This window comes from Manis javanica, chromosome 3, assembly GCF_040802235.1.
Source record: "Manis javanica isolate MJ-LG chromosome 3, MJ_LKY, whole genome shotgun sequence".
NCBI lineage: Eukaryota > Metazoa > Chordata > Mammalia > Pholidota > Manidae > Manis > Manis javanica.
In genome coordinates, this window is record NC_133158.1 from 66996318 (window position 1) to 67023441 (window position 27124).

The 27124-nt window shown below is 38.3% G+C and overlaps 1 protein-coding gene across 3 annotated transcripts in view; it reads left to right on the forward strand.

Annotated features, from left to right (window-relative positions):
• Nucleotides 1–25880, forward strand: part of USF3 (upstream transcription factor family member 3) — a 61102-nt gene extending 35222 nt beyond the window's left edge. For all 3 annotated transcript variants that reach the window (XM_037013086.2, XM_037013088.2, XM_037013089.2), the window contains 2 exons: nt 11233–11329; nt 14066–25880. In XM_037013086.2, the coding sequence (XP_036868981.2) occupies nt 11233–11329; nt 14066–20490 (6522 nt within the window). In that variant the 3' untranslated portion in view covers nt 20491–25880. The remainder of the gene's footprint in view (nt 1–11232; nt 11330–14065) is intronic.
• Nucleotides 25881–27124: the final 1244 nt, after the last annotated feature.

Genomic DNA, 27124 nt, shown 5'->3' on the forward strand with positions numbered 1-27124 from the left:
TGTCCCCTGTCATTTATGGCTTTTTGGAGTTACTTAATTGCCTCATTGTGTTTCATTTGCTAAATTTTTTATATATCTATCTTTAATTCTTCCCATACTTCCAACAGTCTTATAGTATAGTTTTCTGCAAGATTGAATGGACTGTATAATTTCTAGATCTTTAGATCTCCCAAGATCACATTTATATGTGTGCTGCTGTATTTACTAGGCATTTCTTTTATCTTCTGCCAATCATGATTTTTACTGTATTTAAATTCTTACCTAGAAACTTCCAAACATCTCCTTTTTTTCTTTTTAAATTTTATTTAGTTTTTTATTGATACATGATTGACATATAACATATTAATTTCACGTGTACAACATAATGATTCGATATTTGTATACATTGCAAAAATCACCAAATAGGCCTAATTTAACATCCATCACCACACAGTTACAAATTTCTTTTTCTTTTTTTAAGTACATTTCTTAAATTAATTTTTTATTGAAGTATGGTTGGTATACAATCTCATATTGGTTTCAAGTATACAACACAGTGGTTCAACAGTTACCCACATTATTAAATCCTCATCCCAACTAGTGCAGTTACTGTTAACATAGCAAGATGTTACAGAATCATTGGCTTATATTCTCCATGCTGTCATACCATCCCTGTGACCAACTTACATTATGATTGAGAATTTTTATGTTCCTTTATCCCCCTTAAACTCCCCACCAGCCACCCTAATCCCTCCCCCAAGGAAAGCACATTGTCAGTGTCTGTGAATCTACTGCTGTTTTATTTGTTTTGTCTTCTTTTGTTTTTAGATTCTACAAAAAAGTGAATCATACGGTGTTTGTCGTTCTCCACCTGGCTTATTTAATTTAGCATAATACCCTTTAGGTCCATCCATGTTGTTACAAATGACAGGATTCCTTTCTTTTGATGACTGAATAATATTTCATTGTGTGTATGTACCACGTCTCCCTTATCCATTCATCTATTGTACATTTGGTTGCTTCCATATCTTGGCTATTGTAAATAATGGGGCAATAAACTTACAGGTGCACATATGTTTTTGAACAAGGGATTTTGTTTTACTTGGGTAAATTCCTAGAAGTGGGATTACTAGGTCATATGGTCTTTCTATTTTTAGTTTTTTGAAGGACCTACATACTGCTTTCCACAGTAGCTGCATATATTTACATTCCCACCAACAGTGTAGGAGGGTTCCCTTTTCTCTGCATCCTCGCCAATACTTGTTATTTCCTGTCTTCTGGATAGTAGCCATTCTAACTGTGAGGTGTTATCACATTGTGGTTTTCATTTGCATTTCCTTGATGTTTAGCGATGTGGAGCATCTTTTCATGTACCTGTTGGCCAACTGTATTTCTTTAGAGAAATGTCTGTTCAGGTCCTCCATCTATTTTTTAATTGGGTTATTTGTTTTTTGGTGTTGAGGCCTATGAGTTCTTTAATATATTTTGGAATGTTAACTCCTTATTGGATAAATCATTTACAAATATATTCTGCTATACTGTAGGGTGCCTTTTTGTTCTGCTGATGAGGTCCTTTGCTGTACAGAAGCTTTTCAGTTTGATATAGTCCCAGTTGTTAGTTTTTTTATTTTGTTTCCCTTGCCTGAGGAGATGTGTCCAGGAAAAAATTGCTTGTGCTTATGTTCAAGGGATTTTTTGCCTTTGTTTTCTCCTAATATTTTTATGGGTTCATGTCTTACATTTAGGTTTTTGATCCATTTTAAGTTTACTTTTGCATATGCAGTCAGATAGTAGTTCTGTTTCATTTTCTTGTGTGTAGCCATCCAGCTTTCCCAATACCAGTTATTGAAAAGGCTGTCTTCTCTCTATTGTATATTCATGGCTCCTTTATCATATATAAATTGACCATGTATGTGTGGGTTTATATCTAGGCTTTCTATTCTGTTCCATTGATCTGTGAGGTCTCTCCTTGTGCTATCATACTGCTTTGATTCTGTAGCTTTGTAGTGTAGCTTGAAATCAGGGAGCATAATACCTTCAGCTTTGTTCTTCCTCAGGATTGCTTTGGCTATTCAGGGTCTTTTGTGGTTCCATATGAATTTTAGAATTATTCAGTCTAGTTCATTGAAAAATACCATAGGTATCTTGATAGGGATTGAATTGAATCTGTAAATTGCTTTGCACAGGATGGCCATTTTGACAATGTTAATTCTTCCTATCCATTAGCATGGTATAAATTTCCATTTATTGGTGTCTTCTTTAATTTATCTCACTGAGTATCTTATAGTTTTCAGAGTACAGGTCTTTCACCTCCTTGGTTAGGTTTATTCCTAGGTATTTTATTCTTTTTGAAGCAATTGTGAATGGAATTGTTTTCCTGATTTCTCTTTCTGCTAGTTCATTGTTGGTATATAGGAACACAACAGGTTTCTGTGTATTAATTTTGTATCCTGCAACTTTGCTAAACCCAGTTATGAGTTCTAATAGTTTTTTTCTGTGGGGTCTTTAGGGTTTTCTTTATATAGTATCATGTTATCTGCAAATAGTGACAGTTTTACTTTTCCTTGCCAGTTTGGATGCCTTTTATCTTTTGTCTGATTGCTGTGGCTGGGACCTCCAGTCCAATGTTGCAAAGAAGTGGTGAGAGTGGACATCTTTGTCTTTTCTCTGATCTTAGAGGAAGAGCTTTCCGCTTTGCACCATTGAGTATATTGTTAACTGTGAATTTGTCATATACAGCCTTTATTATGTTGATGTATGTTCCCTCTATACCCATTTTGTTGGGAGTTTTTGTCAGGAATGTATATTGAATTTTGTCAAATGCCTTTTTAGCATCTATTGAGATGATCAAATGTTTTTTATCCGTTTGTTTGCTGTTGTGGTGTATCATATTGATTGAGTTTTTAGTATTGTGCCATCCTTTTATCCTTGGCAAAAATCCCACTTGGTTGTGATGGATGATACTTTTAATGTATTTTTCAATTTGGTTTCCTAATATTGTTTTAAGGATTTTTGTGTCTGTGTTCATCAGGGATAGTGGTCTATAATTTTCTTTTTTTGTAGTGTCTTTGTCTGGTTTTGTTATTAGAGAGATGCTGGCCTCATAGAATGAGTTCAGAAGGATTTCTTCCTCTTCTACTTTTTGGAATACTTTAAGGAGGTTTTTAATGGATTTCTTTGCCTAAAATTCCTAAACTTACAGAAAATGAGGTATTTTGGCAGTAGTACCGTAAGGTATGATAAATGGGTATTAGCTCTTCTTTAAAAGTTTGGGAGAATTTAGCTGTGAAATTTTGTTTTTGGGGATTTTTCTGGTTACCAGTCCAATTTTGCTACTGGTTATTGGTCTGTTCAGATTTCTGCCTCTTCCTGGTTCAGTCATGGAAGGTTGTACTTTTGTACGAATTTGTCCATTTTTTCTAGGTTGTGCATTTTATTGACATGTAATTTTTCATAGACTTCTCTAATAAGTCTTTGTATTTCTGTGGTACTAGTTATAACTATTCTTTTTTTGTTTCTAATTTTGTTTGTGTCCTCTTTTTTTCTTGATAAGTCTGGGTAGGGGTTTGTCTGTTTCATTTATCATCTTGAAGAACCAGGTCTTGGTTTCACTGAATTTTTTTTCTATTGTTTTATTCACATCTATTTTATTTATTTCTACTCTGATCTTTATTATATTCCTCCTTATAACTTTGGGTTTCATTTGCTCTTCTTTTTCTAGTTTCATTAGTTGTAAGTTTAGACAGTTTATATGGGATTGTTCTTGTTTCTTGGGCTAGGTCTGTATTGATATGTACTTCCTTCTTGAGGACAGCTTTTGCAGTATCCTACAAATTTTGGACTGTTGTGTTTTTGTTTTCATTTGTCTCCATGTATTGTGTGATTTCTATTTTGATTTGTTCATTGACCCATTGGTCACTTAGAAGCATGCTGTTTAGCATCCATGTTTTTTTTCTCTGTTTTCTTCATGTAGTTTATTTCTAGTTTCATACCACTGTGGTCTGAGAAGTTGCTTGATACAATTTCAATTTTTTGAATTTATTGAGGCTCTTTATGTGTCCATACATGATCTGTTCTGGAGAATGTTCCATTTTCACTTGAGAAGAATGTGTATGCTGCTGCTTTTGGGTGGAATGTTCTGTACATATCTGTTGAGTCCATTTGATCTAATGTATTGTTCAGGGCTTCTTTTTTTCTCATTTATTTTCTGTCTGAATGATCAGTCCATTGATGTAAGTGGGGTGTTAAAGTCCTCTATTGTGATTGAGCTGCAGTCTATTTCTCCCTTTAGTTCTGTTAGCATTTGTTTTACTTATTTAGGTGCTCATATCTTAGATGCATAGATATTTATAATTGTTATATCCTACTGTTGGACTGATCCCTTTATCATTATGTAGTGTCCTTCTTTACCTCTTGTTACTTTCTTTGTTTTGAAGTCTATTTTGTCTGTAAGTACTGCTGTTCCTTCTTTTTTCTCCCCATTTTTGCATGAAATATCTTTTTACATCTCTTCACTTTCAGTCTATATAGTTTTTTAGGTCTGAAATGAGTCTTCTGTAGGCAGAACATGAATGGGTCGTATTTCTTTATCTGTTCGCCATCCTGTGTCTTTTGAAGGTGCATTCAGTCCATTTACACTTAAAGTAGTTATTGATAGATATGTAGTTAATGCCATTTTATTGTTTTCTGGTTGTTTTTGTAGTTCCTCTCTGGTCCTTTCTTCCTCTTTGTACTTTTATTGTTATTTATTGTTTATTGGTATTCTTTAGTGTTGTGTTTGGATTTCTTTTTTTTTTTTTTTTTTTTTTTGAGAGGGCATCTCTCATATTTATTGATCAAATGGTTGTTAACAACAATAAAATTCAGTATAGGGGGGTCAACGCTCAATGTACAATCATTAATCCATCTCAAGCCTAATTCTCGTCAGTCTCCAATCTTCTGAAGTATAACGAACAAGTTCTTACATGGTGAACGAATTCTTACATAGTGAATAAATTCTTACATGGTGAACAGTACAAGGGCATTCATCACAGAAACTTTCGGTTTTGATCATGCAATATGACCTATAAACAATCAGGTCAAATATGAATATTCGTTTGATTTTTGTACTTGATTTATATGTTGATCCCACATTTCTCCTATTATTATTATTATTTTTATTTTTAATAAAATGCTGAAGTGGTAGGTAGATGCAAGATAAAGGTAGAAAACATAGTTTAGTGCTGTAAGAAGGCAAATGTAGATGATCAGATGATCAGGTGTGTGCCTATGGACTAAGTATTAATCCAGGCTAGACAAGGGCAGCAAGACATCCACGGATGCAGAAGATTTCTCTCAAAGCAGGGGGGGTGAGGTTCTGAGCCTCACCTCTGTTGATCCCCAAATTCTCACCTGATGGCCCCCCTGCGACTGTGCCTATCTTAGGTTGTTCCTCCCTTGAGGAATCTTACCCGTCTCTGGCTAACCAGTCATCTTCCGGGGCCATACAGGGAAATGTAAAGTTGTGGATTTCTTTTTTTAATTTTTTTGTATAGCTATTACAGACTTAAGGTTTGTTGTTATCATAGGGTTCAATGATATCTTCCTGACTATATAGTAGTCTATATTAAGTTGGTGGTCACTCTACTTCAAACAATCTAAAAGTATTTTGTTTTTATTCTTCTTTCTCCTCCACATTTTATGTATAACGTGTCATAATCTGCATTTTTTATGTATCTTTTGATTTTGTGTATAGTTGGTTTTACTACTTTTGTTTTTTTTAACTTCATACTTAACTAGGTAAATAACTGGTCTACTACCTTTACTATGGGTTTGTTTTCACTGGTGACAATGATTTTGGCTTAAGAACATTTACATCTACAGAAGTCCATTTAACATATCCTATAAGGCTTGTATAGTGGTGGTGAATTCCTTTAACTTTCATTTATCTGGGGAAATTTTAATCTCTCCAATTCTGAATGTTAACCTTGCTGGGTAATAGATTCTTGGTTGAAGTTCCTTTTGTTTCAATACATTAAATATTTCATTCCACTCCCTTCTGGCCTGTCAACTTTCTGCTGAGAAGTCTGCTGATAGCCTGATGCGATTTCCCTTTTAATAATTTTTTGCCTCTCTCTCTAGCTGCTTTCAATATCATCTTTTTTTTATTTTTAACTTTTTATTTTAAAATGATTTTAGATTTATAGATGACTTGCAAAAATAGTAGAGTGTTCCCATTTACCTTTCATCTGTCTGCCTTTAATGTTACGTCATATACAACCATGTCAGTACTCTCTATCCTTAAACTTTGTTATGTTAATTACTATGTCTTGGTGTTGTCTTCCTGGGTTCCTTTTGTTAGGGGATCTCTGTGTTTCTGGGACCTGGGTGTCTATTTCCTTCCCTAGATTGGGGAAGTTTTCAACAATTATTTCTTCAAAGAGACTTTCTCCTCCTTTGTCCCTCGTTTCTCCTTCTTGTACCCCTATTCTGTGAACATTGTTTTGTTCGGAGTTGTCACACAGCTCTCTTAGCATCCTCTCATTTCTAGAAATTCTTTTTTCTCTCTGTTTCTCAGCTTCATGTTTTCCTCTTCTCCAATTTCCATCTCACTAAGTGTCTCCTCTACTTGCAGCATTCTATTATTCACTCCCTCCATTGTATTTTTCTTTTCTGGTACTCTATTCTTCAGCTCTGAGTTGCTCTTTTTCAACTCTTCTCTCCCTTTGTTGAAGTCCTCTCTGAGATCATCAATACTTTCCTTCAGATCAGTGAGCCTATTTATGACTATTACTTTGAGATATTTATCAAGAAGATTGGTGATCTCCATTTCATTTAGCCCTCTTTCTGGTGAAGTAGCCTTTACTTTTGTTTGGAAGATATTCTTCTGCCTCCTCATTTTGTCTGGGTTTCTGTGTTTCTTCCTTTGCATTAGATAGATCTACTATGCCTCCTGGTCTGGAGAGTAATGGCTTTATGAAGAAGGTGTCCTGTTGTGCCCAGAAGCTCAAGACTCTTTACTCTCCAGTGCCTGATTATCCTTTGTGGTGGAGCTGCAGTTGCTGTTGGGCTATGGGTGGGGACACCTTTCTGCCTGTCTGCCAGCAGTGGCTGATTGCTGATCTTTGTGAGCTGCCAGCATCTTTAATTTATTCTTCACACTCTATCAACCTCCACTAGTACTTCAATCTCAACTTATTAAAGCTAATAGTTTTCCCTAATGAAGTTAGCTTTTTGTTTCATCTGATAATGAGGATAAAGCATGGTTACTGAAAACAAAACAACAAAAACTGAAGCAATATGGAAGGTATAAAAAAGTTTCTAAAATAAATTGACATCCCACTCCCAAGTTATAACGACTATTAAAAGTGCTGTTACACATGTCTTCAGACATCACTTTATGAATATATCCGTATATATACCCAGTCTGTTTCATAACTTGCTTTGTCATTTTTACTCCATGGTACATAATAGATTTTTGATTGAGATACCTTTCCTCATACGATTCCATTTTTAATGGTTTTATAGTATCCATTATAATGGGATATCATAATTTGTGCCAGCTTTTTTGGGTTAATTTTTAATGAAAATATGCAAAAATTCATGTGTACACATAGCAAGTAGCAGTAAAAAGCTTCAAACAACAAACATTAGTCTCCTGCTCACCTGCTTCCTAACTCTATTATAGCTCTTTAGATGAGCCCATTCTCAACTGTTTCTCCTGATACTTACCTTTTTATTTCAAAATAACATTACTATATCCTAATTTTTCCATTTTTGATACCATCATTTGACCTCCTGTTACGGTTTTTCCCTTGGCTTCCCCTTGATATATCCTCCCAGTGTAATTCTGCCACAACTTTTGATTGAATTGGTATTCAGGTTTTATGTTAAGAATGTGTAAATGCTGTTTACAGTTGAGCCAAGTAGTGTACTATTATTGTTTCATATCATATGTAACTTTTTTTTGAAGTTAATAATTGCCTCCTTATTTTTCATTTGCTTAATTTTCTATACACCTATATTCTTTCCACACTTCCAAAAATCTTTTAACACAATTTCTGCATGGTCAAATGTACCATAGAATTTCCATTTCCCCTTTTTCTCTTTTAGACTTTGCTTCTGGAATGCTCTACCTTTTTTTTTTTTTTCCAATTTCAATTGATTAGCCTCTTCCAAGTCTCCTGTTTTTAATATCAGCTCTCATAGGTTTAATTTTCAAGAGCCTTTCTTCTTATTCTCTGTGTTCCTCTTTATATCCATGTTTGTCTCATGGGTACGGTATCATGTCATCTCTGAGAATGTTACATAGGTTTTTTTTTTTTTTAATTTTCTTCTATTTTCTGTATTGGCTTTGTTTCTTCTGATTTCCTTTCTTCCCCCCTTTGTTTTGATATTGTGTCTTTCTTTTTGGAGACTTTAAGTTTTTAGTGATACTTACTTGTTTTTTCCTGTTTGAGAAGGAGGCATTAAAAACCTGATTGAATAGGCTTGTTTTGATTAATCTAACTGTTGAGTGATTAGGAATAAGCTAATGTTGTGGAACTCAAAAATATCCATCTTTGTAGCTTTTTTCTTTTGGGGGTAGCTATTAATTTTTATGTTCCAGAGAAGAATCCTTCAAGCCCCCTACCTAGAAGTGACAATGGTGGGGAGAGGCTTATACTAGCCTGATATAAGGCCATTATTCTGGGAGCTGATTGGGGAAAGGAGTGCTGAAGAGTCTTATGCTTTAGGAGATAGAATTTTACTTTACCCCATTTTCACTTGGGAGCTTTGTTTTATATACTTCTGTGCCAAGTATCCCTGAGGCTGAATTACTCTGGTTCAAATTTCATAAAAATAAATTTGTCTCCTGTGGTTGGGGCAGGAAGGGGAAGTCACCCAGCTGCATAAGATGTGTGTGCAGGGCTTGGTTCTGATTTCCTGCAAAGGATGAGTCTTTCCAACAGGCCCATCAGTTTTAACCCCATGCCTCACCCCCCACCCCCCCCACCTCCCATGGAAACTGGAGCTCCCAGGCTGTTTGGGGGCCAGATCAATTTGCTCACTCCTCAGCACTCCCTCTAAGCGAGGTTTTACACTTCAGTTCCATTTTCTTCTCTTCTCCAGGATGGTACTTAGTCTTGCATAAATGCGTTTTTTGGTCTTTTTAAAAATGAACTTTCTGTTTCCTTAACACAATAACAAACCTAAGGGCAGGCACCATTGCTTTTCTTTTCCCATATCTTTATGTATAGTAGCTGCTCAGTAAATATTGGTGTTTGCTCAGTAAAATCTTATTTTTCTTCTCTTGATTTTCATTTCCACAAGTTTTCTCTGAAAGGGAACAATAATCATTTAACTTCCTTGGTGATGTTGTAAAGTGTACAGAGGATCAATATTTGGCTCTCAGAGGCCAAGGAGGTTAAGGTTTTCTTCACTATTGCTACATGTTCCCACCCCCATCAGCAGTGGAGAGGCAGTAGGTGGGCATTACCAGATTCTGTCTTTGTCTCAACTCTTCTTTTAGGAAAGAACAATAAAAGTTTTCTCTCTTCAAAGTAAAGTGTTTCTTGGGTAATTTTGGGTCTCTGTTGGGATTCATTCTAGGGAACCAAGAATTGTAACTTGCTGAAATGAAGCCCTAAATCACTGGTACCTATATGAAAAGAGCTATCTGATAAAGTACTGGAGATATTTAATAATGTACATACATACTGGAGTAGAAGTCAAACATTCACTGCAACATTTTTAATAGCTGAGGAATAAAAAAATGAAATGTGTATGCAGCTTAAATAGTTATCAGAGTAGGCTGTAAATAAACAGCCTTCAGAAAGTATAATATAGATATGGATATCTAAATTTTATAGTTTAGATAGTTTATAGTTTCCTGTCTGGGTTTTTAAAAAAGACATGTATAAATATGGATGCATATATCAGCATAGAATATTTCTGGGAGGATACACAAGTAACTTTATGGTGATTGCCTCTGAAAAGGGGTTTGGAGAGCTAAAGTCAAAAGGAAAGTTACTTTTCATTATATAGCCCTTCATATTTATGTTTTTTCCCATATACACATATTGTTTTCAATATTAAAAATTATTAGTTTATAAAGAATAAATGAACACTTTGACATAAAATACATCTTTTTGAAAAAGCTTGGGTATGGAATATACTGGGAGGATGACATCCAAACTTAAGTGGCATTGTTTTCTCAACCTGTTATTTAAAACAGTGTATTTTTGTGGTTAACAGACTGTAAAGAGTAAATTAAAATCTGAAATCTTGCTGTGGTCTTCACGGTCCCCTCTGGCCTCTTTCCCTACCATTCTTCCCCTGTATACTTAGCCCTAGTCCTGCTCACCTCCTCCTGCACCTCTGGCATGCCCAACACATCCTGCCTGAGGGCCTTTGCCCTCGCCGGTCTCACTACCTGTACCCTCTTCCTCCAGACATCCACACGGCATGTTTCCTTATATTTCCGTCAGGTTTTTGCTCAAATATTGCCTTATAGAAAGGCCTTCCTTAACTTCCCTATGCAAAATAGTATAGTAGAGTGCTTTAGTAAATTTGGGCTGCTGTAAGAAAAATAACAGAGACTGGGTGGCTTAAACAACACATGTCTATTTCTCACAGTTCTGGAGGGTGAAAAGTCCAAGATCAAGGTGCCAGCTGATTTGGTGACTGATGTAGGTTCTTTTCTTGATTATGTCCTCACATGACAGAGAAAGAGCAATCACTTCTCTCATGTCTCTTCTTCTAAGGGCACTGATGTCATTCATGAGGGATCTACCCTCATTTCCTAATTACCTCCCAAAGGCCCACCTTCAAATAACATAACATGAGGGATTAGAGTTTCAGCATGAATCGTAGGGGGACACAAAAACATTCAGTCTATAGGACAGAGTGACCCCTGCCATTTCTCTGGCTCCATCCTTGCTTTGCTTCATTTCTTCATCATAGCACTTATCACCAACTGATTGTGGGGCGCGCGCGCACACACACACACACACACACACACACACACACACACACACACACACACTATTCCTCAAGATCAGGAACTTTGTTTTGTTTATTACATCCCCAGTGCCTAGAACAGAGCCTGACACATAGTAGATGCTCAATAAATACTTAGTAAATGAAAAATCAATATTAGAAGCTTTTGAATTGTTTGTTTTAAATTTTGAAAAGATGCATATCATATATATGTGGTAAAACCAAAGCTTTTGGTTTCTTCTGGCAAGTTCTTCACTTTCAGTGAAACTTTAAATGGTAAATTTTCTTTGGCAGAGCAAGAACATGATTCTGGACCAAGCCTTTAAATATATAACAGAATTGAAAAGGCAAAATGATGAACTCCTGCTTAATGGAGGAAACAATGAACAAGGTAAAGATTTTAAGATTCCTAGTTTTTGTTGTTTTTTTCCATGCTCAAGCCTTTGTGTCACAATGCAATTTACAGTAGGATACAGAAGGCTTTTTTTGCCCCAAAATATTTGAGACTGTGCATTCAAAGGGTCCAGGACAATAATATTGCAAATAAATTCATCTTATTTTACCTTTTTTTCCCCTCTGTGAGCAACACTAATCTAACAGGTGTACATAATTTTGATTTTGGACTTTGTTGTGTACTTCATGCTTACTTAACTCATGATGTAAATAACACTGGATCTCCTTTATTCCAGTTGGATCTTCCAGCTAGGGAAATCCCATAAGATGATGTAGGGGAAGTCCTGCTCAATGTAACTTAAAAACAAGATAAAGATATGCCTGTGCCAAGACTTAACTTGTGAATTAACTCAAAAGGCCAAAATGTTGGGCCCATAATTGTGTCTATTGCATATAATTTGTATGTCAAACTACCTAATCATTTAATGATGTTTGAATTTTAAATAGAGGTGAACTTTTAATATATTTTTTAAATTGAAGTGTAGTTGATATACAATATTCTATTGGTTCAAGTATACAACATAGTGATTCGACAGTTATTATGTTTTTAAATCCTCACCCCACCTAGTGTAGTTGCTATCTGTCAACATAGAAAGATGTTATAGAACCACTGACTATATTCAATAGAGGTGACTTTTTTTTTCTGTCAATGAGTTTTGTTTTCCCACTTGTGCTAGAGAGAAGGTTTCCATGTAACAGCTGAAAAGAAAAATATCTCAGGCAAGTATGAAGCTCAGAGTGGTAGGCTAGTTTGAATTGTCCTCCAGTCATGACTCTGGCAAGAGCAGAGAGAATTTCTTGTGACCACTCAGGTCCTCTTAATGAGAGAAACAAAGGCAGGATTTGCTGAGTTGGGGGCAGTGCTGGACTGTGTTAGTGTGAGAAGTGGGGAGGAAACTGGAAGGCATATCCGGAAGGTCAGCATTCCAAATTCTCCTTGTTTATGTTTAGTTAGCTGACAACTTACCACCTCACCCAGCTTAGCTGTCTTTTATGGTCCAGACCCGGTTTTATGATGCTGTCAGGTAGACATATCATATATGCTTGGTAACTACTTTGCAGCACCCCACAAAAGGGATGCTAAGGCTGAAAAGATGTGTAGACTTTTCTGATGAGGGCTCCTTTGGTTTCACAGCCCAGAGGCTGAGGCAATCACGTTACCTTAAAGAAAAGGAAACTATTGGAAAAGTACACATTGCACAGGGCTGAGAATAGCTGAACAGCCAGGCATGGGCAGCACCTGTGGCAGCTTAAGTCTGACTTTATCATCATCTCTGTCACCAAACTTCCTTTTGTTCTTTTTTGTACATCTACTCTCATTTCTTTTCTTCTTCCAGCAGCTTCCTCCACATACTCACTGTCTACCTGACAGTCTAGTGTAGTGGTTGGAGCAGTGGCCTTGGGAGTCAGGCCTACCTGGCCTTGAGTCTTGGTTTCACTTACTCACTCAGTACCTTTGGCCAGTTATGCAATGTCTCCAAATCTCAGTTTCCTTACTTTCAAGTGAAGAAAATCATGGCATCTATCGGTTGACTTTAGAAAAATCATATAACTACTCAGAGCCTCACATCTAAAAATGGTGATGACAGTAGGTGGTTTCCATCTCATGGTTGTTAGAGTAAAGCCTGACATATAGCGGATGCTAAGTAAATGTTATCTGTTGATTGTTACCATCATCATCATTATCATTATTATTAAATGAGACAATGAATGACAAGTGCCAGGCATATGGCAAGTGTGTGCTAAATGAAAACAATCACCATTATTATTTGGCCCATAATAATTGCCCTCTAATTTCTAATGCCCATGGCACATTGGCATTTTTGTTCTGTATCTTTTACTTGAAATGTTTGAGAAAAATAATCTCTTAGTCTCAGCTCATCCTTGTCAGAACAGAACTTTCCATCTTAAGCTATTTCATAGGGCATTGGCCTTGAGGGTGGACTGCCTTTTGTGGAGAGTTGGGGAGAGTCCTGTCTCTGGCAGGCAGAGGGGATGTACGCAGTCCCAGAGCACATGCCAGCATCCAGTCTTCCCCAGTAGTAGAATCCATGGGAGACATTCTCTCCCTTAGGACTAGGGGGTGCAGCCACTTCGTTACTCAGTAGTGTACATACATTGGCCCTCCTGAGGGAAATGCAGGCTCCATTGTTGATACTCTCTTAGTGCTTTACCATTTTACTTCTTTCATGTTCTACTTAGTCTCTGTTATTTCAAAGTTTCAAATAGAAACTAGTTTCAAGCCATTAATAGAAGAGATTCTCTCTTACCACCACATTTAAGATTAGCTGTTGCAGCATTTAAAATGCTATTATATTGACATTCAGTGTTATTTTCCTGGCATGTTACCATGAGACCTTTGTCTTCCCCTGCTTCACCTTTGTAGCTTCCCTATTGGGAATTTTTGAATTTTGAGATTTCTACATTATGAATTTTTGACCTTTAGGTTGTTGACCTTTAAAGATACATACTTTTAAAAGGATGGGATAAAGATTTGAGAATCATCCTAAAAAGGAAAACAAACTTATATTAGAAAAGAACTGAAGATTCTCAATTGTGGTATTTAGAAACATGAGAATTTGACTCCAGTAGTTTAGTACACAATTTTTTTCTTACATTATTGTAAATACTGACAATTACAGGTAATTTTTTATTTTTATTTTGAATATTATAGCTGAAGAGATTAAGAAGCTACGCAAACAACTGGAAGAAATTCAAAAAGAAAATGGCCGATATATTGAATTACTGAAAGCAAATGACATATGCTTATATGATGACCCCACAATCCACTGGAAAGGAAATCTTAGAAACTCAAAGGTCTCTGTTGTTATTCCCAGTGACCAGGTTCAAAAAAATATCATTGTTTATTCCAATGGGAGTCATCCTGGTGGAAACAGCCAGGGAACAGCTGTTCAGGGGATAACCTTTAATGTTGGTCATAATTTACAAAAGCAAACCGCCAATGTGGTGCCAGTACAGAGGACTTGCAGTCTTGTGACTCCTGTGTCTATTTCTGGAGTTTACCCTTCCGAAAACAAGCCATGGCATCAGTCCACAGTTTCTACATTGGCCACCAACCAGCCTGTTCCTCTTTGTCTTCCTGCTACCATTTCTGCTCAAAATATTCTTGAACTTTCCACCTCCGAAAGTGAATCAAGTATGCCTGGCGTGACTAGTGGCTCATTGATCACTGTTCCTGTTGGGCCTGAACCTCACCAACATTGTTCCTTGCACACATGTCTAAATGATCAAAGTTCTTCTGAAAATAAGAATGGGCAGGAGAGCTCCACATTACTGAAGAAAATGGTCCCTTGTGTCACAAGTGTCCCCGCCAGCTCCCCAGCCACTGCCACCAAAGCACACTATGGCAGCAAGTCATGCCTGAGCACACAGGATTTCAGAAGTGATTTTCAAACCACCTTTGTTGTTTCAGTTACCACCACAGTCTGCTCCCAGCCTCCCAGGTCTGCAGGTGATTCTTGTCCCGTGAGTATGAACAAGGGTGCGGACTCAGCAAGTGTTACTGCAGTGGTGGCCCCATGTTCCCCTGGAGTGGGGAAGGCCACCACTCCTGTAAGCACTCTTTCTGCAAACCCTTTGGACAGTCGTTGGATGCTTTCTTATTCTTTGCCTTCTTCAACTGTTAGTACTTCTGATTTGAAAAACATTAATAGCCTTACCCGAATTCCCTCAGCTGGAAACACGCAGACAACGTGGACTACTTTGCAACTGGCAGGAAACACTATTCAGCCCTTAAGCCAGATACCATCTTCTGCAGTGCCCCCAGTATTAAATGAATCTGGTACTAGTCCCACCACAACCAACCACAGTAGACATGGAGCTACAGGCACCAACTTGAGTAATTCTTTTCCAGCAGATGGGCAGCCAGTTGAGCAAGTAGTTGTAACCTTGCCTTCTTGTCCATCTTTACCTATGCAGCCGCTGACTGCCCAGCCACAAGTTAAATCTCAGCCTCCAAAAAATATCATTCCATTGAATTCAGCAATGCAGGTGATTCAGATGGCGCAGCCAGTTGGGTCGGCTGTTAATGCAGCTCCAGCTAATCAAAATGTTATCATTCTTCAGCCACCCAGCACCACACCATGCCCAACAGTGATGAGGGCAGAGGTTCCCACCCAAACAGTAGGTCAACAGATAGTCATCATACAGACAGCTAATCAGAACCCTTTGCCTCTCCTCTCAGCTCCACATCCTGGTTCTGTTCGACTCCCTGTCAATGGAGCCAATGCTATAATTGGGTCTAATAACTCAATGCAAAATGTTTCGACCCCACAAACTTTTGGCGGAAAGCATCTTGTTCACATATTACCAAGACCTTCATCGTTACCAACATCTAATTCAACTTTTTCTGTTACCATGTCAAACCAACAACAGCCTCAAACCATTTCTTTAAATGGACAGCTCTTTGCTTTACAGCCTGTGATGTCTTCATCAGGAACTACAAATCAAACCCCTATGCAAATTATTCAACCCACCACCAGCGAAGATCCAAATACCAATGTTGCCCTGAACACATTTGGTGCTTTGGCCAGCCTCAATCAAAGCATATCACAGATGGCTGGGCAAAGCTGTGTGCAATTGTCCCTTAGCCAGCCTGCCAACTCTCAGACTGCTGCAAATAGTCAGACCACTCCAGTTAACTGTGTTTCATTAACAACAACCGTAGCATCTTCCATGACAACAGATAATTCAGCCACACTAACCAGTACTTATAATTTAGTGACTACTCCCTCAGTGAACATGGTAACTTCTTTGCCTAATGTGAAATCAAAAAGGTTGACTAAGAAGCCAGGTGCCAAGAAATATTTAGCATCTAACAAGTCAGCCTGCCCTCTAAATCCAGTCAGAGATATGGACAAATTAGACTGCCCTGGCCCTGAAGGCCCCGCGGAGCCATCGTATAATGGCGGACTGCTGGAAAGCCTCCCTGTGGTATTACCGTCTGCCGCTTTGGCCCCAGCAAATAGTGTAAGTGTTTCTGGTCTACATTCCTTAGATGCTCTGGATTCTGAATCAGTGATACCTGAGTCTAAGTCAGCGGAAGAGTCTAGCTCACCCTCCCAAGAATCTGTAACAAGTGAACATTTTACAGTGGCCCCAGCAAAATCCAAAGATTGTGTCCCTATTTTACAACAAGACACATCTCAGGAGAAGCCACCGACTAGTTTGGCATTGTCAGATGCTGCTACATCCTGCACTTCAGCTAACGTGTTGATTCCATCTCCAAATGATCCCCACATTTTGGTTTCTCAGGTTTCTGATTTGTCATCTGCTGCAAGCACTACAAGTACTGACTGTGTTTCTGAGGTGGAAATCATTGCTGACTCTTGCAGGGTTGAGCAAGGTTCATCAGATACAGTGCAAACCACAGGTCACTTAAAGGGGCAAGGTTTAACTGAACTGCTATCTGGTCTTGCTAAAGAAAAAACCCCTCGGAAACCACCTCTTTCAGTCCAGGTGGACCATCCTGATTTTTCTTCAGAAAGTTCTAAAATAGTGGATTCAAGTGTTGATTTGCATCCCAAACAAGAGCTGTTGCTGATGAACAGTGATGACAGAGATCCAGGACAGCATCATGCCTGCATTCCTGATCAGGAAGTTATGAGTGGTTCTTTGCTCACCAGTAGACAGGCTGACTCTCCCATGTCAACGAGCTCTGGCAGTAGTCGTAGTTTCTCAGTTGCATCCATGCTTCCTGAAACAAGTAGAGAGGATGTCACCAGCAATGCAACAACTAATACTTGTGACAGCTGTACCTTTGTAGAGCAAACTGATATAGTTGCTCTTGCAGCAAGAGCTATTTTTGACCAGGAGAATCTTGAGAAGGGAAGAGCTGGCACCCAGGCTGATATGAGGGAAGTTACTTCAAAGCCTTCTGAAGCATCATCTTTAGAGGGAGACCAACCTTTCAAAACACAGGTATCTAAAGAGAATGGCTCAGGACAGGCAGAGGCAACACCAAATGAATTCAATCCTCAGGATTCAGTTGAAGCAACTGTGGATAGGCCCCTTGAAAAACCAAGTTGTTCCATAGGAATTAAAACATCAAATGCCTCTTTACAGGTTTCAACTTCTCAGCCCCCAAGCATCACCAGTTTAAGTGTGAATAATCTCATCCATCCGAGCAGCATCAGCCATCCTCTTGTCAGCTGTGCTGGTTTATCCCAAACTTCAGAACAAACAGCTGTCCCTGCAACAGTTGATCTGACTATTGGATCTAGCTCCTACGTCAGTCAGCCTCCCGGACCATCTCTCATGACTGAATATTCCCAAGAACAGCTGAATACTATGACTGGTGCCATACCAAACCCACAGACTCAAGAACTCTTAAAGCCAAGTCATGAAAACCGTAAAGACTCTGCGAAGCGTGCTGTCCAAGATGACCTCTTAATGTCTTCAGCTAAACGTCAAAAGCATTGCCAGCCAGCCCCCGTCAGGCTTGATGGTATGTCCCTAATGAGCCGCACTCCAGACAGCATTTCTGATCCAACTCAAATGATGGTTAGTCAGATCCCTCCCAGCTCTTCAAACTCAGTTGTGCCGATTAGCAACCCAGCACACGGAGATAGCCTTACAAGATTATTCCCACCTGGTAACAACTTTGTGGCCCCTGCTTTGAGGCAAACTGAAGTTCAGTGCAGTTCTCAGCCTTCGGTTGCTGAGCAGCAGCAAGCCCAGGCCAGTCAACATTTACAGGCCCTGCAACAGCATGTTCCAGCACAGGCGGTATCTCACCTGCATAGTAACCATCTCTACCTGAAGCAGCAGCAGCAAGCAGGGCAGCTAAGAGAGAGGCATCCCTTGTATCAGCTGCAGCACCATGTGCCCCATGCAGACAGCTCTGTCCACCCTCAGCCCCACAGTGTCCACCCACAGAGAGCTTTGCAGCAGGAAGTTCAGCTGCAGAAAAAGAGGAGCCTTGTTCCGGGCACACAGACATCTCAGCTTTCCTTACAAACGAAGCACCACGGCACTGACCAATCCCGACCCAAGAGTGGTCAGCCACATCCCCACCATCAGCAGATGCAGTCACAGATGCAACAACGCTTTGGAAGCTCCCAGCAGGAGAAGAGCTGTGAAAACCCATCAACGAGCCGGAACCACCATGCCCACCCCCAGAACCATCTCAGTCAGGATATTATGCACCAGCAGCAGGATGTTGGAAGCAGGCAGCAAGGTTCAGGGGTTTCTTCTGAACATGTATCTGGGCATAACCCGATGCAGAGGCTCTTGACATCTAGAGGCATAGAGCAGCAAATGGTGTCCCAACCAAGCATTGTGACTAGACCTTCAGACATGACCTGTACCCCACACAGGCCAGAGAGAAACAGAGTTTCAAGTTACTCTGCTGAGGCGCTCATTGGAAAGACATCTTCTAATTCAGAGCAGAGAATGGGTATATCAATTCAGGGTTCCAGAGTTTCAGATCAGCTTGAAATGAGAAGCTATCTGGATGTTTCCCGAAATAAGGGTTTGGCCATTCATAACATGCAGGGTCGTGTGGAACATGCTGTTGCCTCAGATATCCGCCTTTCTGACTGTCAGACATTTAAACCAACTGGAGCCAGTCAACAGCCCCAGAGTAATTTTGAAGTACAATCTTCAAGAAATAATGAAATAGGTAACCCTGTATCATCATTGAGGAGTATGCAGTCCCAGGCTTTTCGAATTAGTCAAAACCCTGGCCCACCACCAATCGACCGACAAAAGAGATTACCGTATCCATCAGTTCAGAGCATCCCAGCAGGAAATGCTGTCCCAGCAAGGGACAGTGAAAATACATGTCACCAAAGTTTCATGCAAAGTTTACTTGCCCCTCACCTTGGTGATCAGGTCATTGGGAGCCAGAGATCTCTCTCGGAACATCAGAGGAATACACAGTGTGGTCCATCCTCTGCAGTTGAATATAGTTGTCCCCCAACTCATGAAGGTGTCCATATTAGAAGAGATAGTGAGAGTCAGAATAGAGAAAGTTGTGACATGTCCTTAGGTGCCATTAACACCAGGAACAGCACCTTGAATGTTCCATTTTCGAGTTCTTCTTCCTCAGGAGATATTCAAGGTCGAAACACAAGTCCCAATGTTTCTGTACAGAAGTCCAATCCCATGAGGATCACTGACAGTCATGGGACCAAAGGCCATATGAACCCTCCAGTCACAACTAACATACATGGGATTGCAAGGCCAGCTTTGCCCCATCCATCTGTGTCTCATGGAAATGCTGATCAAGGGCCTCCTGTACGTCAGACAAATTCTTCAGTTCCTCAGCGATCGAGGCATCCCTTGCAAGACAGCAGTGGTTCCAAAATTCGTCAACCTGAAAGGAATCGTTCTGGAAACCAAAGGCATAGTAATGTCTTTGATCCAAGTCTTCCCCATCTTCCTCTGTCTACTGGTGGCAGTATGATTCTTGGACGCCAACAACCCACTACAGAGAAGAGAGGAAGCATTGTTCGTTTCATGCCCGATAGCCCACAAGTACCTAATGATAATTCAGCACCTGACCAGCATACACTATCACAAAATTTTGGTTTTCCTTTTATTCCTGAGGGTGGCATGAATCCACCAATAAATGCTAATACTTCTTTCATTCCACAGGTTACCCAGCCTAGTGCCACTCGAACTCCAGCCCTCATCCCTGTAGATCCCCAAAATACACTACCTTCTTTCTATCCCCCATACTCTCCTGCTCATCCTACACTGTCCAATGATATTTCGATCCCCTATTTTTCTAATCAAATGTTCTCCAATCCTAGCACAGAGAAGGTAAACAGTGGAAGTTTAAATAACCGATTTGGATCAATTTTATCTCCTCCCAGACCTGTTGGTTTTGCTCAACCGAGTTTTCCTCTTCTCCCTGATATGCCACCGATGCACATGACCAACTCTCACTTATCCAATTTTAATATGACATCATTGTTTCCAGAAATAGCTACAGCTCTTCCTGATGGCTCCGCAATGTCACCTCTGCTTACAATAGCAAACTCCTCTGCCTCTGACTCTTCCAAGCAGTCCTCAAACAGACCTGCCCACAACATAAGCCATATTTTAGGTCATGACTGCAGTTCGGCTGTTTAAATACCAATAGACTAAACGTACATGTAATGGGTGAGATTACAAATGTATCTGTGTGTGCATGCACACATACGTGCACGTGGAGAGAGAGTTTGTGCGTATGTATGTCTATGTATGATCAATGTCCAGTTACCTTCTGAATGTAAGGAAGCCATGTCAGAGATGATGGGTTGCCAGAAACAAATTATCTTTCATTTTTAACTGCATGGTGTGCTTTTTAAATTTTCCCAGCAGATTTGCATTTTCAAGTTTGTAATCTTCTGTTCCCTAAAATATTAATCAGCTGAAAGTTGGGGGCTGTCATCTTGGTGTGTGCTAGGTAGAAGAAAGAAGCCTAGATTTTAAACTTGATAATTTGTCAAGTAGTGTGTTGAGATAATTGAGTTGCTCTCCCAAAGTACTGACAGTTTGATGTAACACAATGGCTCATAACCAAATGCCAACTGATGTCAGCATTCAGAACAGTTTCTTACCCATGGTAAATGTTGAATTAATAAAGAACGAATGTCTATGGTTAAAGTCAAACAGTTGGCAAATAAATGAGTTGTTTAATCAGCCTTATTCCCAAGGTTTGGTTTAGGTAGAGGGTTCTTAATTATAGCAAAGCATAAAATACCTGAATTTTATGTCTTGCTCTTCAAATTAGGGAGCCATGCTATCCTTTAATGTGCCAAGATCCTGTAAAGCAAAGGTCTTCCTTAAACAATTAGCCTTAAAAATAGAAAGCAAAAATGCAAAGTACAGAGATGTTCTGTATTCTGTAGTAGCATTTTGCATCAGGCCGTAAGGATAAAAGCAGTTATATCGTGAAGTTTTGCATGTGTTCAGTTAAAGATTGTTGTTTCATCAAGTGAATTTGTTTTAGTGTTTTCTCTTTGTTCTATTTATTTGGTCTTGAAGTAAATTTTTTTTACATTTGTTTAATCGTTGGGGACTGATCAGTAAATAGGATCTTGGGAATCTACATAATTATCTGAGTCTTTTTAAATATTTCTAAGGAGAGTTTTAAGCTCTGTCAGTATCTTTATTTACTGATATTTATGTTTAAAATATGGCATTGTATGTTGCATTATCTTTCATAGTAGTATTATAACCAGAAGATGAGTTTGTTCATTATTTTTCCTGATGGTAGATGCGAAATGGTGCTTCAAATAATTGTCTTTATGTATGTCTGTCTGTGTGAGTGTGTGAGTACACGGACAGAGATTTTTAAAGTATAAACTGGTCCTTTAAAAATAGGCCTGCCATCTGCGAAATGGGAAATTGAGACCTGCTGAAGTATAGAAAACCTGATGTCAGGGTTTCAAAAAGCCCCACTTAAGTTAATCATAAATCTAAAAAATATGTATGTATATATACACTCATATATTGCTTTTGCAAACTTAAAAAAAAAGCCCTAGGGAAACAACCATATACACTTATATGCCCCAACCCGTTATTGTCTGTTGTTATACTCTGCCAAAAATGGAGTGAGTGAAGTGGGAAGGATGCATATGAACTGTCCTGTCTGCTCTACTAACAGAGTGAACCCAAATGCAAGCATTTAATTTTTTCCCCTTAAGAAAGCCTCCTAAGGCCTGGGCAGGGCAGTTAATTCCAGCGAATACCTCTTCCAAAGACTCAGCAAAAGGGTCACCTGTGCCTCTTCAACTGTTCTTACCAAACTTCCCGATCTCTTCCTGCTTCTGACTGAGGCAGCCACCTGGGCAGAAAAACATTGTGAAGAAGGAAAACTTCTGTATTTGCTCCCTTTGGAATGGTCATAGGGAGGAATAGAAGTTACTTAAGACAACAGATAAACACAGTAGTTAAAACCCGTATTTGAGGAGAAAAAATGAGAGTTTCTACTTGTTTTCTAACCTTAACTGAGTTTTAAGCTTAACATTCACATGTTTCCTTGTACTTGAAAGGTTCAGTCTGCCAGTTTTAAGGACAGTTTTCAACGTGGTTGGCTTCGTTTTCACTCCACCCCCTCTTTCTCACTGTCTCTGTCTCCGTCTCTCACGTATACAGCACAGTAGCCATTGAGTTTGGAAGAACTGGTGACTGTTAGCTGTAATTGGAACTAAGGTAACAAGCTAAGAGAAGATCAGTTTGAACATTGTAGTGGAAGAGCTTCAAAGCCTGGGACTTCCAGATATTTCTCTATTGCACTGATTATAATTTTCTGTCTAACTCTGTTCAGAGATAGCATTTACATTTCTCAGAGCTCTCACTCCACTCATATAACACTTAGATCCCAAGTGAGTCTCTAAGTAAGGCTATTTGACCATCTGAAGAAAGATGTGACCACCTGCAAATAATTGGGTTCCTGTGTACCTGTAGCTCTGAATTTACAGATATGCGTGTGTATGTAAGAGACCATTTTATGTAGGGACTCAATTCTGAAAGTGTTCAGAGCACAATAATCTTATTTGATTTAAAAGCATGAGTGAATGAGATTTACCAGCAGTGTAAAGTTTTTGATAATTAGAGCTATGTGATATTTGGGAGGAAATTTATTTAATACTTAGCAAATTCTGGATATAATTTTTGACAAAAGAATGTCAGAAAACAGTCAATTTTGGTGACAGTAAATTTAATGTTATTCTTGGCTTGCTCATATGTGACTAAAATATAAAACCATTTCCACAAACAATTTTGTAATTTCTGGAAATATGCAAACATATGTATGAGTCATAAATAAAAGTCATTTATTTAAGTTATTTCTCTTTTAGTATTATTGATCACAGAATCAGTTGCAGAAAGTGGTCGATTCCTCCAAATATTTAACATAGTAACTTCTAATGATGTGAAAAAATTTGAGATTTCTTATCATATGTAAACTTTTACTGTGTCAATCATGGATAAACAAAATCAAGTTTGATATTATTTGGGGTATTTTGGTATATACAGGCTTTTTGGGGGATGTTTTATACTGTTTCAGGAAATGTATTTTTGTTTTAATTGTAAGATCTATACCAGAGATGATACCCTTTTTTCTAAATAAGGAGTGAGAATCCCACATTAATCATGCTTTATAACATTTAACTTATCCGAACTGTGGAAAGAGAAGCATGAGGAGGGAATGACATATCAAGGTGAGTTGCAATAAGGCTTGGCCTTTTTAAAATCAGCCTTCTTAAAATACAAAATTATTTAAACATTTTAAAGAGAATTCATTTGCCTTGCTCTCCCCTTCTAACATTATCCATTTCATGGAGAGGCTAAAATTTGTACTCCAAAAGAAAAAATATATGGAAACGTATTTTTGGGTATAAAAGTTTTAAAAATTAAGAAGGGGTCAAGACTAATATGCATCTTCTTAGCTTTATCTTCGCTGTGATATAGGTCCACAGGCTCTTATTTTCTTCCTTCTGCTCCATGTCAAACAGGTGACAGGGACCTGATCATCTCCTCAGCAGGATGGTCACTCCTTTGCCTTGGAACATTTGCTGGGCCCATCATGTATTGGATCAGTGTGTGATAGTCATGCTCTTTAATTAGGGTTCCCAATTCCTAGCTTTGGGAACCACTTTGTCTCCTCTTCTGGACAAAAAGAATTTTTCAAAACAGAATAGTTCAAAATTAATGCAAAATATTTAATGTGCCCTGTAGCTCTGTTCCTTGTTTTGGTGAGCTTGTTTTTTCCTGTGGAGAAGTGACGAGAAGGCAGAGGTAGTACAAAATCAGGTGGCTTTGGGTTGATATCCTTAGGAACCTGGAAGTCATTGTAATTCAGTTGTTTATATAAATCCTTTGCCTGGAGGTAATTGCCTATGGCTGTGCACATTCAGAGGGCAATATTAATAGCCAGAAAAAGCTAGTGTGAAGTTAATCTGTGATTGATGATTTAATGATAACTGTATACAAATTGAAGGCCAGAAATTAGTTTCTTCTCAAGGTACCGTTTTGACTGAATGCTACCATTTCTCCTTCCCTAAAGTTCAACAGAAAATATTCCGTCTTTTCTGTTTGTTTTTTGACTTAACCATACTCTGTGCATTAACTTCCTGTGTGAGCCTGAGAGTGTTTCTACCAGAGTCTTTGGGGGACACCAAGTTTAGATTGAGGCAGTCTGGATATGCTGGTAAGAAGTACTGAGGATCTAGTTCTGCCCACATGCTTCCACCCTGGTGCACTTTACCTGAAACTGTGCCTCTGGTCCCAAGACCAGCCATTGGAACTATTACCCACCCACTCCTCTCTTATAGCAAAGGACCAGCCAGGATGGTACATGCTATGTAATCAAACGCCTGGGAGGCAAGTACAGCTGATGTTTCTCACTGTTGCCTTATCATTTGCTGAGCCATCTTTGATGCCGATCTTGTAAAAAAAACACTAGTTAAAAGCAAAACTCCTTTTAAACTCAGAGCTTGTATGTCATGGTTATTCAACATCCTTATTTCTACATTTGTACCCCATCAACCATAATTTTTTTCTGGCTTATGTATTCAGATGCTTCATAAACATTAGCCAATTTAGGTTGAAAGTACTGGGCATATTATCCAAATTGGTGTTATTTTGGATGACTCTCACTAGAAATTACATGAGACATAGGATAACTCTTCATTTGTGATTTAATACTTAAAAAGAAAGATGATCATTAGTTTTTGTTTGTGTTCAGTTGTGTCAGCTATACACCATATTACGTCTTCGGAACTTAAAGTTTACTCCACCTAAATCCCATCTCCACTTTTTTGGATCTCTGCTCCTTTATCCCCTAAGTCTTAAAACCATTTTTCATCTGTGAGGTCACTGAGGCACTGGACTTGACTATAGTGGTAACCTTTAAGGGGAGTTGAACTGTTGATCTTCCAAGAAGAAAGGGACCAGACAGTGTTGCTTAAAATGCTGCAGTTGTGTTACTGTGAAGAGAAGATTTGCTTCCACTTTGAGCAGGCCATACATATATATATTCATTTTGGTAAAAATAGTTGGAAAAATCTGAGAACATAATTACCTTCACAAATTATTTATAGATATACTGGGTGAGAAGCTTATTGTAAGGCAGTCACCAGAAAAAACCTAAGTGTTGTCTTTCAATAGTGTAATATTTGTATCTAGTTTCCTGCCAGCACTGTCTGCTGTGCACTGTGCCCTATTACTGTAAATCACCTGGTTTGTAATTCTAATGGGAACTAATTTGTTTTGTAATGGAATCCAGAGCAGATATGTATAGTATGATCAGGATTGTCCTACAGTTGTAAATAAGAATAGGTCCTGTTTATTTTGACATCTTTTTACAAATGCATTGTATTAGGGTGGGTGTGAATATTTTGAACCATGCTCTTGTTCAAAGTTTTGAAAATTTTATTGGTAAATGTAACATTTTAATGGTTGTAATAATTATTTGTATAGATATGAATATAGTATTTTATTTAAGAAAATAAACTTTGCATTTTTGCATTGTGTATTGTCTTTTCTGATCATTGCATGTGTCTCTTCAAAGTTGGTATTAAGATGACTTATCTTGCATACTGAAGTTTTATACTTAGGTAATCTTTCAATTTTGCCAAAATATCTGGAAATGATGCCATGACACATTTCCCATGGGGATTGTGTTCCTGATCAAAGAATAAACCTCAAATCGTAATACATATATTGTTGATTAATATACACATTAGATATGTATATGTGTGTATATATGTGTATATATAGATAATTATATATATGTAGTTAGGGAAAACTGTATGCTTCTGTACTTACTGTAAAATGTAAAATTAGAACTTCAGATCTGGAAGAGTATTGAGAGATGATTCAGTTGAAACCCTCCTCTTATAATGGAGGAAACTGCAGCACAGAACCCTGGGACAAGAAGTAGGTATTTCATTACAGCTGCCTACATCAACTTGGCTACATCTCACAAGCATGAAGCTTGAGGGGAAAAAATGAGTTGCAGAGGAACTTGTAAAGTATAATGCTGTATAAAGTTTAAATGCCTATAAATCAAACAATTTATTGCTTAGGGATAGCCTACCAATGTGGAAAAAATTATAAACTAAGTAACAATAAACCTGAAGTTCAGGATAATGGATAATGGATATGTCTTAGGAAAGGAGGGAGAGGGATTGTATCAAGGAGGGGTATTTCAAAAGCACTGGTATGTTCTACTGAACTAACAGCAGATACTTGAGTGTTTATTTCATTTACACTTGAACTTTTTGCTTTATGAGTGTACAAAATGTATCCTAATGTTAAACTGGGTGAAATGAGGGCCTTGGAGATGATTTACTCCCAGGCCCAGGAAATTAATAAAGCTCCAGGAAATTAATAAAGCTCATAATATCTTCCTGTTCTAGCTTCTTGGAAGTTTCAAATCAAAACTCAGGATTGTGTCTATCAAGTGTTTAGTGTCCTTCTACAACTGTGCATTGCCTCCCATACAGAGATCATAGATGTACCATATATTTTGATTATACAAGGAGCCATAATATGCCATGAAGGGTATACAACCCACAAAAATGCAACCAGTGTGCCTAAGTTCAATCTCTTTGAAATGAATGTTCAAGTTATAACAACTGTATACTTTAAAGTTTGTTAGCTGTCCAATGTTGTGGGAAAATGATTTCAGTAACTTAAATCTCTTTGAAAAGCAGTACAGAGAAATTCAGGTAGGATATAGCAGCTAGTGGCAGGTCATCAATCCCACTACAGC